This window comes from Mauremys mutica, chromosome 22 (assembly GCF_020497125.1).
Source record: "Mauremys mutica isolate MM-2020 ecotype Southern chromosome 22, ASM2049712v1, whole genome shotgun sequence".
NCBI classification, from domain to species: domain Eukaryota; kingdom Metazoa; phylum Chordata; order Testudines; family Geoemydidae; genus Mauremys; species Mauremys mutica.
In genome coordinates this window covers 4,526,074-4,538,514 of record NC_059093.1, presented here as the reverse complement: position 1 = coordinate 4,538,514, position 12,441 = coordinate 4,526,074, and the positions used below count along the sequence as shown (strand labels likewise).

Genomic DNA, 12,441 nt, shown 5'->3' with positions numbered 1-12,441 from the left:
TAATTTTTGTTTGTATTTAAAAGAGAATGTTAAAAGGCATATCTGAGAAGAAATGGTAAAAATGCCAATAGTTACACTGGGGGAGAGAGGCAGGGCATCAGTGCCTCATGTAAATCAATCCTCTCAAAGAGAAGCAGCATGTGCATTAGGACATATAAGGAGCCCAGGGAATGTGTGTGGGTTTGATGGAGGGCTATTTTAAGCCTAGTTGCACATGCCATTTGTGTGTGTCACTTCTCACTCACAATAAGGTGCCAGAGATATAGAGCACAGTGGGCCTGGAGAATCCTCTTCCCCTCCCTCCCATAAGAAGCTCTGAAGTTTTGGTTAGCTAGCTGCTTGTTGAGTTACCACTCAAAAATCTTTCAATACAGAGACTACAACCAACCCTTGACCATGAAAAACATTATTTTAGGTTTCAAGTTCTCTCTCTTCTTTTTGTTGTAACATCAGGAGTAAATTATATCAGAAATACTGAAATTTCACATCTATGACCCTATGAGGGTTCCTCAGCGCTTTATTCCACATTCCCCTTATTTACTGTGTCTGAGGTTGCTATGGGGGATAAGGAGGCAGTCCAGACTGTGGAGTTATCAATATGGGGGTGACATGCAGTTTCACAGATCTCTTTCACTGAGTCTGGATGGTGCAGCAGGTCTACTTTTCCAGTGCCTGGCCAAGACAGGGGCTGGAATGAGATGGCTGAAGCTCAAACCGGATAAGACAGAGGGGATTCTCGCTGGTTGTGGAAGCAGCTCAAGAGCATGGTAGGGACAGTGTATGCTCTTCTTCTTGTGGGAGATAGCCACTCTTTGTCAATTAAGTTTGCAACTGAGAGAAGCTCAAGGAGCAGTCAAGGGACCAGAAATCGCAGATGGCTTTGGTGGCCAGAAATCTTTTTTTCCAACCTGCATTTGTTGTAATAGATTCTCTCTGTTGAGAATCCTTGTCAGAGCAATCCAGGCCTTTCCAACCTCCACACTGAATTATTATGAAAGGCAGATGGGGCTGCCCTTGACCACTACAGCTGGTGCAAAATGTGGAAGCCAACCAGCTAAAAGTTATTAGCCTGAGGGAGTTCATGACATCAGTTTTCTACAGATCACACTGTGGTCCTATTCACTTCAGAATGAGTCAAACCATACTAGTCAGGAATGGTCAGCACTTGGTCTGTCGGATCTGAAAGCCTAGGGCAGGGGTAGGCAACCTGCGGCACGTGAGCTGATTTTCAGTGGCACTCACACTGCCCAGATCCTGACCACCGATCTGGGGGGCTCTGCATTTTAATTTAATTTTAAATGAAGCTGCTTAAACATTTTTAAAACCTTATTTACTTTACATACAACAATCGTTTAGTTATATATTATAGACTTTCCAAAGAGACCTTCTAAAAATGTTAAAATGTATTACCAGCACATGAAACCTTAAATTAGAGTGAATAAATGAAGACTCGGCACAGCACTTCTGAAAGTTGCTGACCCCTGGCCTAGGGCTCCAACAACAGCCTGGTGAAAGATGCCTTTCAGCCTTACAGGTAGACAAAAGCTTTCACCTACTGCACAGAGGTAACTCCGAAGTCTATGTGGATCACTGGACAAAGAATTTGTGGTCAATGGAGTAAGACAAAAGGGTTATATTTTATCGGTAAATGTCAAACTTGAATTTCATCACACACACATAAACTGACAAAAAAAATATTTCCATAGATAATTATTGAAACTTACAGATAGAAAAAGTAAGAAAAATGCTGCTTGAGAATTTATTAGAGTTTGATCTCTGGATATTTACTTTGTATATTTTGACATACAATGTTGACAATGTGTGTTTTAATGGCTATAAAGCTTTAACTTCTGACTCTCAATATCTACTGTCACTAAATAATATTGTCTGGTGCCCCATAATTTCCTGCAACTGAAAATCTGAACAGATAAAAATGAAAAAATGTTTTAAAATAATCAATATTATCCATTAATATTTCCCTGAGTCTGGATGGTGAAAATAAATAAAATAAAAAATAAATTCAAAAAATAAAAACTGAATTCTACCAAGCCTAATGATAATCACCCACTGCACATCTGAAACCTAATACAGACACCTCCCGACTTACGCAATCGTTCCCTTCAGGAAAGCATTGCATAACTCAAATTTTGCATAAGTCGGAAACATATACCCGTATGTTACGTAAAAAATTCCACAATTTGAAAATCCTATTTCTGGCTTATGGAACTTTTTCCGTAAGTGTTAATTTCATAGAATCATAGAAGATTAGGGTTGGAAGGGACCTCAGAAAGTCATCTAGTCCAACCCCCTGCTCAAAGCAGGACCAATCCCCAGACAGATTTTTACCCCAGTTCCGTAAATGGCCCCCTCAAGGACTGAACTCACATTTAGCAGGCCAATGCTCAAACCACTGAACTATCCCTCCCCCTGTAATTTGCGTAAGTCAGATCTTGCATAACCCAGGGAGCGTCTGTAAATGCTTCATATAGACCTAGTTACTTTGTATTAAGTGCCAGTTCTGGCATAAACACTGACTCAAAGGACTGTCCTTTTGTAGCAATGGTCATCAGCTTTACTGTCTAAGCATCCCAGTATTATGAATAACTTTACAGACAGCATTGAGCTAGAGGGGTCAATTGTCCAAAAAAGTCAGAGTTCTTGATTATTCTAGTCCGTGACAATTCTTCCTACATAAGAAACATTTCAGCAGCCTTCTAGCTCTAGCATTTGGTTTCAACTGGAATTAGAGCCAGTGAGATACAGCTTTGCAATGCAGCAATCACGAGTGTAGGAAAGACATTAGCACCCAGAGAGAAATCCCCACCATCACTTCTGGCATACTTGATGCTAACGAGGCTCTTTAGAAGCCCACCCTCAGTCCTATCCAGAGAGTTTTAATTTCACTAACTTGTACTATTATTGATCCTAAATTTATTGCTCTGCAATTCCACTGTAAAATCCTTCCCATAGTCTGATAAGACTAACAGTAATTCTACACATTCAGATCTAATTTGGGTCATGTTTTCCAAGGGGAATTAAGTAAGTCACCTTTGTTTCCAACCATCCTTCTAAAGTACAAACAGCAATCATTCAATTGTTGCTATTTCACTTAGAAACATTATAAAACAAACAGCAACATGGCTTTGGAGAAATGGGTGCACCATAGTGCTTGCCTCGAAGAGCTCACATTCTTTATCCTTTTCATAATCTACAATATATAAAAAGCTAAAACTACAAAAATAAAAAATTCTTGAGAATGCATTGAGTAAAAACCAATCTTACTGCCGCCCCAAAAGATACACAGTTAGGTTAATTCTTAGATAAAAACTCTCCCTACCCCCAAAGCTAATCCTGAGAAAAAAGAAACAGGAAATTCTTATGACTAGCAGGCAGTAGAATGGAAAATTGCATGCTGATCTAATGCCAACATTCTGAGGATCAGGGTTTCAGTCCTTTCACAAAGGCAAACCAATTATATCATGTTTCTAATTTTGCTGCCACACCAAGTTGTATTCCTGTTGCTTAACTCCTCTTTGCGCTGCAGGGCATTTTTTTTTGGTCTGGAGGAAAACTCAACATAAACCTTTTATCTACATCTAACCCGCATTAATAAAAAACACACAATAACTAAACACAAGCCAGGACAAGAAATGTTGTGTGCTCGACAAGGAACAATCTTACTGTGAAAGAGGGACTAAGCAACTAGAGTCAACAGGCAACTCTCTGTCTTAAGTGACCTTTATGGAAGTATCCCGAAGGCTTCTGGTGCAACTTTATCCAACCTTTAGTTAAAGACCATTTCCTACTCGCCAATCAGTTTGTGTTGTTCCTCTGGGTCTCCACTAAGGCACATTTTATTGCACTAGCATGTCAGCCACAAGACTAGGATTCAGCAACTGAAGGTTTCCTCTGTACAACATATTGAGAGGGTTTGCATTCACGGCAAACAATCACTGGCAAGTACCAACACATCTGTACTGGCATGTTTTAAGGGTTATATTTATTAAATGGTTTAAAAATCCCCACTCTGTTCTGACTGGTCTTTGTGTTGTGCCACATCGGAAACTGGACATTAGTAACTGAAACAATTCTAATATACGGCAGCACCACAAACGTGCCTGGCACGTTACAAGAAAGGGAATCCCTTCCCAGAAGAACTTACAATATACGTTAAGACTATAGCAACAGAATAGGATGATAAACAAGGGGCTGACAGAGGGGAAGATGATGGTGTAATCAACTAAGGGAGTCATGAGAGTCCTGGATTTGTTATTTTAAAATTACTATGGAATATAAACTACCTGAAGTAATATGCTTTGAGGAGGGATTTAAAGCAGGGAAGCATAGAGACAGGATAGACAGGCTCCAAAAAGGGACTGCAGAAATAGCAGTCTGCGTGAAGGACAACGCAGTGGCCTGCATGGAAGCAGCACACAAGATAGGTGACCTTTACCAACTGCATTTTAACTTCACACTTATCATGCTTGGAAAATAGATATCAAGAAGATTAAAAACCTACAGAGGGACATTATCAACAATTCCAGCATTTGTGCAGTAAAACCTTTTGCAATCCAAACCTAGCTAGATTGAAGGATGAAAATAGTTGGCCATTGTTTCAATGTACATATGCAGACTCCGAGTATTGTACAATTTTGACATTAGAAATGCATAAATACTGCACAATTAGAAACACAAACAAAATCAATCGCCTGTTCCCACTGATTTCTCCTATGCAGAACCAACAAGAGCTTCGAAATACATCACGACTTTAGAGTGAAGCGGAGAGCAAAGAAACAGCCAAATTATCTCAAGAACATAGGTTCCCTGAACATCTTGGATTCGGCTTAAGTCCCTGGCCGTTCAAACTTAAATGAGATTGAAAGTGAATCTATTCATGCTCTCTTCATGTTACGGATGTCTATGGACATACCACTTACATCCTTCAGAACAGTTTTAATTGGGTCCTCTAAAGGCAAGTAATACAACCTATATTAAAAAAGGCTTCAGAAGATGAGTCTTTGTACATGGCACAGAAGTTAAAGGGGGCTGTTTTAATAATGGCAAGAGGTAAAATGAATTACTGAGGGGTTTATAGACAGAAATGGTGTCCACAGACTTCACAGATTCCAAGGCCAAAAGGGACCATTATGATCATCTATAGCTATATAACACAGGCCAGAGAACTTCCCCAAAATAATTCCTAGAGCAGATTTTAGAAAAATATCCCATCTTGAGTAAAAAATGGTCAGTGATGGAGAATCCACCACAGCCCTTGGTAAATTGTTCCAACGATAAATTACTCTCACCATTAAAAATGTACACTTTATTGCCAGTCTGAATTTCTCTAGCTTCACCTTGGATCATGTTTTGGACGGATTATCCATCTACTGAATCATGTTATACCTTTCTCTGTGAGACTGAGAAGCACATTATTAAATATTTGTTCCCCATGGAGATACGTCCCCTAGTGTATTCCCAAACATTCTTCCCAGTTGGGCAGCGAGATAGAGGGACAGAGAAGGTTTCAGAAAGTTATTTCTTGCAAATTATTTTATCCCTATGTACTAATCCACCAAAAAACATTTAAAGGTGGAGTCCCAAGAAAATTCTAAGTCATTCCAGTGATGTCTGGTGGTAGTTTGTTTGTTTGTTTTCTTTTGTTTTTGTTTGTTTAAATGTAGCACTTCAGTCACTAATGAAACAAGACACAAGTCATGCTGTTAACAGCAAAGGTGTACTTTAGAATCCAGAGAAATATTCACTGGGGTTAGCCTCCTTCACAGAGACAGAAATTCATACTTCCATAGCTGTTCTTTTCAATGGCCTGCATAAATCAAGTGGGGGGTTCTCAATGGGATCCTAGTGTGCAGATGTTCTTTGTAGACACCTACCCTGTTACTAATTGATCCCTCCAATGGCACTCTTGGCAGAAAGCATAGGGATTCAATGGGCCATGGAGCTCAAATGCTTTTCTTCACTTTAGACATCTCCCTCCAAGTCAGTGTTGGCAACATACAGAGATGAGGGAAGCTTGCATTGTCACTACTTGTCCCATACACCTTCCATAGAATAATTCAGTCTTCAGCACGGTCAACCAGCAACCTTACACTAAACTTACCTTCCCCCAGGATACTTTTACTGCTCCCACTTAAGGATTCAAGCATGGGTCTCTGTTCACCACAGGCCTGAGCCAAAGCCCACTGAAGTAAAAAGAAAACCTCTCACTGACAGAAGCTGGAAACACCCAGTCATTATGACATTTCGGGGTGCAACCCAAACCAGTGAGAGGCTGTCACTCCTGCCCTGCAACCTGGGGTGCCTCACAATGCTTTGCTGCCGTAGCTCCCAACCTGGGCTCCTCACAAACAGCATGCAGTGTCCAGCCTCGGCCTTGGTCCGGCAACTCTGACCCAAACAGTCTGTCAGTAAACACCAAGCCACACTCTTGCTTCCAGCAGTCTTGGCTACTACTTGCAGGGTGACCCCAACACACTCCCAGTCCTGGATTTCTCCCCCCAAAAAACATGTGTTCTGCACTGTCCAGCCCTCTGCTGGCATATTAGGTCTGTTGCCCCTCTAAGGGGATCAGTATACCACAGTCTGTGACCTTAAATGAAGCTACCCAAAACAATTCACAATCCTGCATTAATTTTAATTAAAGAAAAAAAGAAAAAACAAGTTTATTAAACTACAAGGAGTATAAGTATAAAGCACAAGAGTAAAAAATGGTTACAAGATAAAAAGATAAAATGCTTCCTAGTACTAAACTTAACAAGTTTGACTTGGTTCAAGGCAGGGCCGGCTCCAGGAGTTTTGCCACCCCAAGCAGCCAAAAAAATCGATCTGCAGCAATTCAATGGGAGGTCCTTTGCTCTGAGCAGGAGCGAGGGACCCTCCGCCGAATTGCTGCCAAATAGCTGGGCGTGCCGCCCCTCTCTGGAGTGGCCGCCCCAAGCACCTGCTTGCTAAGCTGGTGCCTGGAGCCGGCCCTGGTTCAAGGTCAAGACCCTTACCATATTCTTCCAGCAACACTGCTGACCAAATTTGCAGGCCAGGATCTGTTCCCAAAGTCCAATGGCTGTTTGCCTTTTGGGTGAAAAGGCGAGAGATGGATAGGGAAAGATAATTTGGGGTGGTTTTGCCCCTCACTTTTACAGTTCAATCAACCTTTGAAAACTGAGGGTTACCTCTAGTTAAAGTTCATTCCTGCTGTGAGGATGGAGTCAAGAAACCTGGTGGTAAAAGAGGTTCCATTGTATTGTTTGCTAGGATTCTGATCTTTTTGTTCCTGCCCCCTTTCCTTGCCAAAGAATGACCAGTTGATAAATGACTGCCCATCAGCTTTGTCTTTTGTCTTTGAGAAACAGGTTTACCCACTCCCCAAACTTGTCTGGTAAACACACTTCAATCAGGATTTTAGCTTACGTTCATAACTTGACATATAACATAGTCACATACATTTCACCATGATATTACTGACCAGGAGGTTATTAGTTTTCAAATGATACCTTACGAGGCATATTGTGAACAATGATTATTACAACCGTGTGTAGGGTGTGAATACAGCGGTGCACTTGGGTACAGTCACTCCCAAGCAAGATCTTCAACAGACACATGAAGCTCCATAGTCACGGTGTTATGAAAGCTGTGTCCATTCCTTCTCAGATGCACAGGTGTGAGGAAGAAAATAAAGACATCAAAAGATTTCAGTCCAACCAGTCTAGAGGAACATTCACGCTTAGGTTTAAGGCACTTCCATCAAAAAGCTGAAAAAAACTTTATTAATATCTTTGATCGCTCAAATCTTAAAATTCTTCCCATTTAACACTAGCTAGCTAACATGAACGGTTTTAAAATCTCGTACAACATTAAGCCACAAACATATGGATGTTACTGCAGCAAAGATGGCAGAACATGACTCATGTTAGCATCTGTGCATACCCAGCAAATCATCCCTATATTATAGGAAACATCATCATTCCTCAAAGATGCTGCAAGTCTGCCAAAGAGATCTCTTGCCCTTCAAAAAATAAACTGATGACATCATGAACGGCGGATAAAGTAAATGCCCCAACACGGTTAACGTCATGATAAGCGTGTAAAGCAAAGAAGTCTGTAAAATGCACTAAACTGGTACATCCTGTGTGAGTGCCAAATATTGTATTAACCTTTTGATTTATTAACTGAAAAGATGAAACAGTAAAGCGCCTCGGCTGAACTTTTCTGGCCCGCCTCTCCTGGAGCCGGGCCGGAACACTTCGGAGTTTCAATTCCGGGATATAACAGGACTAGAGGGAGGAATTAGTGGGGCTCGTTAACCTTTTGTGGTGGGGGCTGATTCTGTCCGGGGACTGACTAACCTCCTCCCTCTTTGGTCCCAGCACCCAGCAGGTCTCCGGGTTTGGGCGGGGGGAATGACCATCTCCCCTGAAGCCCACCCCTGGGGGTGACGAGCCAAGGGCACCCCGGGGCGCTCACCCCTGCGGCCTCCCGGGGAGGGGGGCGAGCCCGAGGCAGCGGAGGACAAAGGGCAGGAAACAGCCAAGGCGGCGTGAAAGCGCCCGCGGGCGGCGCCCCCCCGACCGCCTCCGGCTGCAGCCCCGCAGCGGGGTCTCTATTGCCAGCGCCCCGGGCCCCGCACCCAAAGCTCTGCCCCCGCCCACGCCGCGGCTGGACTCCCAGCTAGGCCGTGGGGCTCGCGGGGGGGCGGCGGCCGCTACCGGCCCCGCCGCGAGCAGGAGCCCAGCGCTCCCCTCCCCGGGCGCTCACCGTGCCCCGGCTCTCGGCGGCGCCCTCCGCGGCCGCGGCCTGCAGCTCCGCCGTCATCCTGGGCCCCGCTCGGCCGCCGCCGCCGCCCGACCCCAGCCAGCCCGGCCGCGGGAAACGCTGCGCGCGCCCGAGCCCGGCCGCGCGCCCGCCCGCTCGCTCCTCAGCCCGGCCGAGCACCGCGCCCGCAGCCCCCCCCCCTCCGGGCCGGGCACGCGGCGCGCCCCCGCCGGGCACTGGCTTCGGGGAGCCCCGCCCTCCGCTGGGCACAGCCCCCCCCCCCGAAACACCCTCCTGGCAGAGGGGCACAGCCCCCCCCACGGGCACAGCCCGTCCCCCGGCAACACCCTCCTCGCAGAGGGGAACAGCCCCCCCACCCCATGGGCACAGCCCCCCCCCACCCACTCAGGTGGGCACAGCTCCATGGGGGCTCCCTCAGGTGAGCACAGCCCCACTCCCTGCTGGAAGGGAGTCAGTGATGACACAGTCCCCAGCCCCTGGCACAAGCGTGGTGACCCCTCACCCCCATCAGCCATCACCTGGCACTGGCACCACACTTAGGGGGCCGCACGCCGAGCTTCCCGCAGCATCGTAAGGCCCTGGCACATCTCCCCCCAGCGTGCTGAGCCCTCGCCCCAAGCATCACAAGGCTGCCACCCCACTTCCATCCCCACCCGGTGCCTCCAGGAACGTGATACCTGCTCTCGTACCCCAGGCAGCTCACCGGGAGCTCAAATCCCTGTAATCCTGATGAAAAGCAAACAAGCATCCAGGGGGCCGTACAGTTATCTATCACGGGTAGTTATTGGCCCCCCTTCCCACAGTGTCTGAGCACCTCACAGCCCTTATGCAGTTGGGGAATGCTATTATCCCCACTTTACAGATAGGGAACTGAGGCACAGAGAGACTAAGTACTTACCTACCGGTCATTTTACTTACAGGTCATCTGTGGCAGATCAGGGATTTAACCCAGGTTCCCCCCTCCTAGGCTAGTGCTTTAACCAGGGGCCTCCCCCTCTTTCCTCAAACAGTGTTCCCTTCCACAGCAACCCTCCTAAAAGGGGGGGACCTGGCTGCATGCTCTGAGATTCTGTCTAGTTCAGACTGTCCAAACACCACTGCACTGCACTGCACTGTTACATCATTAGGTCACTTCAAACCATCACCTCGAAACCCCCTTCCCTGTTCGAGCTGATTAACTATCGTACTGGCTAGCCGAGCTCCAGTGCTTTAGATATTGCTTCTGGGCCAGATATTTATTTTTGAGTGTTGTAAATCTGAGCACTCATTACATTGCATTCGACAACGTGAGTATTCACCCACGAAAGCTTATGCTTAGCCCCTACGCTAGGGCTCCCAGTTGCTACTGCAATATAAAGAATAATAGGAAGAGACAATCAGCCCTGGAAACTCTCTGTGGTTGTTGATGTTTTAGACTGGAGGACTAAACATGCTATTTATGGGACGTGGTTGGGCTTTTGCGTGGTTGGGCTTTTGTCCTCTCATGTTCACAAAGTGCTATTCTGAAGGCTTTGGTGAAACATGCTTTAGTCTGGTGACATTTTGTAACAAAATATTTTGAAAGCATCTAACCTTCCCAGAAATATTGTCATGAAGTTGTTTTGAAAATATGTCAGTGAAGACAGAGCTTGTTTGGCTGTAAACATCCCCCTGCCCTGTGGGAAACCCAAACACTGCAGCTTGGGCTTAGTATGGGAAAACTGAGCAAATGTCCAGAAAGAAACAGAAATGAAACTGAGTTGTTCTGTTCACTGGCCCAGCTCAGTGAAGTGAAAAACATGCCCACCTTAATGCAGGAAAGTAAAGGAGAATGGTAAAATTCAGTGAGTTTTACTGATCTGATGCAGGGAGGAAGTGTATTTGGAAAAATATACAGATGGGGCTAAATCCTCTGCTATGGGTGATGGCCTAGTGCACAAGAAGGGGTGCCAAACTGGCTATAATCCATCTGTGCACTCCTGATCTTGGGCTAGCTTTGTACCAGCCCAAACAGCAGTGTAAATTGGGGCAGCCAAGGGGGTAATCTGGCATTTGGGGTTGGTCTCGCCCACATTTCTCTGGACACCCCCCCTGCAGCAGGAGGGATGTGGCAGAGAAACTGTGCACCAACCTGTAGGCAACACACTAACTTTAGGTTCCTCCATCTGGTTGTGGTGCAAAGTGTCCTTTCATCAAGAAAAAAAATCCAGGCTGTGTTTTTTTAACCTGCCAGCGTTCCATGAAACTGCACAGCTCTGGCTGAAGTGTGTTCCCTACCTTGCCTTCCAAATGGCTGGAGCTGCACTAGCTCTTAGCATTCGTTATAGGCTAGTTTCTAGAGTAGTTCTCTCTTCCTAGAGACAGCTGTTGCTTGTGCCTTATGAAGCTGAGCTCCGTGTTCGGACAAAGGCCTTTCTGCAGGACTAAAAGCTGTCGACCTGCAGGTAGTTCTGACTGATTGGAAGGTTGGGTTGTCCCCTTTATCTTTTAGTGTCTGACTTTCACTAGACAACCAGTACTAGGAACACAGCAAGGGTGACTTTCCTTGCCCTTTAGTTCCAAGTGCCAAGCCTCTCAGAGCATTCATGAGCTGGTAATTCCACCAACCATGTGGAGAAAGCCTAGAACATTAGTTACATAATAGTGTTACATGTCAGAGATGCATAGGTGTGTCACACCTGCTATGTACTTTTCAGTAACAGCAGGGTAATTCATTAGAAAAGTTACATCATTGACTACTCTAACTTGAGGCTGCTACAGTTTACTCTCAACTAACTTTTAAATTGATATGTGAATCTCATGCTGGTGAAGACATCAAATAAGTAGCCCCAGAGAATAAAGTCCTCCATTTCTCCACAGGGCAGGTACAGCACAAGCACTGGCAGTGCAGACTCCTGCCATTCTGCATCCTGCCCTATGCCTCTCATCTGAACTGCAGGAGGGGTCCCCTCAAGAGTGAAAGGGGAATTAATGCTGCAGGACTTCTCTATTGGGATTGACAACAAGAGGGACAGTTGTATTGGTGCATGATACGGTTTGGACTGTTATCCAGTGGGGAATGGCCTGAGCCCAAGCTCTTTTCATACAGTCCACTAAGCAGCCACTCCTGGCAAAATTTGTGGCCACTACTTGAGCCCAGCCTTATCCAGGAGGTGCAGTAATAGCATCTGGCCAAGGGGATATGCCCAATCCCTCCATACCCCAAAGAACACACCAACCTAATTTCAGGAAGGGAAGTAAAATAAATTAATAAACCCAATAGAGAATCCAATAGCACTCACATAATAAGAGGAGACACATTTATAAAGAGTTCTCTTGTTCATCTTCTCATGAATCATTGTTGATTTTCTGTTACAAAAAAAGAAGCATGTTTAATGTAGTTGGTTTCCACAGTATGGGATCACCATTGCACCTTGTCTATCAAATTAAATCCTGACCTATCACATTTTTCCAGGGCTGATCATGACAACAGCAACAACAAAAAAGAGAAAAAAAAGCCAAGTTTGTCACCAAGGCCACAAGGTGGCACTCTGACTATGCTGACTTCATAAAACAAACAGTTTAGCTGGTCTTCAGTTTAGGGCCTAGTCTACATTACAGCGTTAGGTCAACATAAGCTGCCTTACATCAACCTAATTATGTCAGCGTATACCCTACGGCCTTGCTCCCACTGAT

General features: G+C 45.2%; 1 protein-coding gene across 6 annotated transcripts in view; it reads right to left on the bottom strand.

Annotated features, from left to right (window-relative positions):
• The window catches only part of USP28 (ubiquitin specific peptidase 28), a 52,944-nt gene extending 40,721 nt beyond the window's left edge, over positions 1-12,223 (bottom strand). For 4 of the 6 annotated variants that reach the window (XM_044997074.1, XM_044997078.1, XM_044997076.1 and 1 more), the window contains exon 1: positions 8,770-8,897. In XM_044997074.1, the coding sequence (XP_044853009.1) occupies positions 8,770-8,826 (57 nt within the window). In that variant the 5' untranslated portion in view covers positions 8,827-8,897. Of the gene's footprint in view, positions 1-6,118; positions 6,191-8,769; positions 8,898-12,047; positions 12,115-12,203 lie in introns of those variants that run through there. The other 2 variants (XM_044997075.1, XM_044997077.1) reach the window with 2 other exon arrangements.
• Between the last annotated feature and the right edge of the window lie 218 nt (positions 12,224-12,441).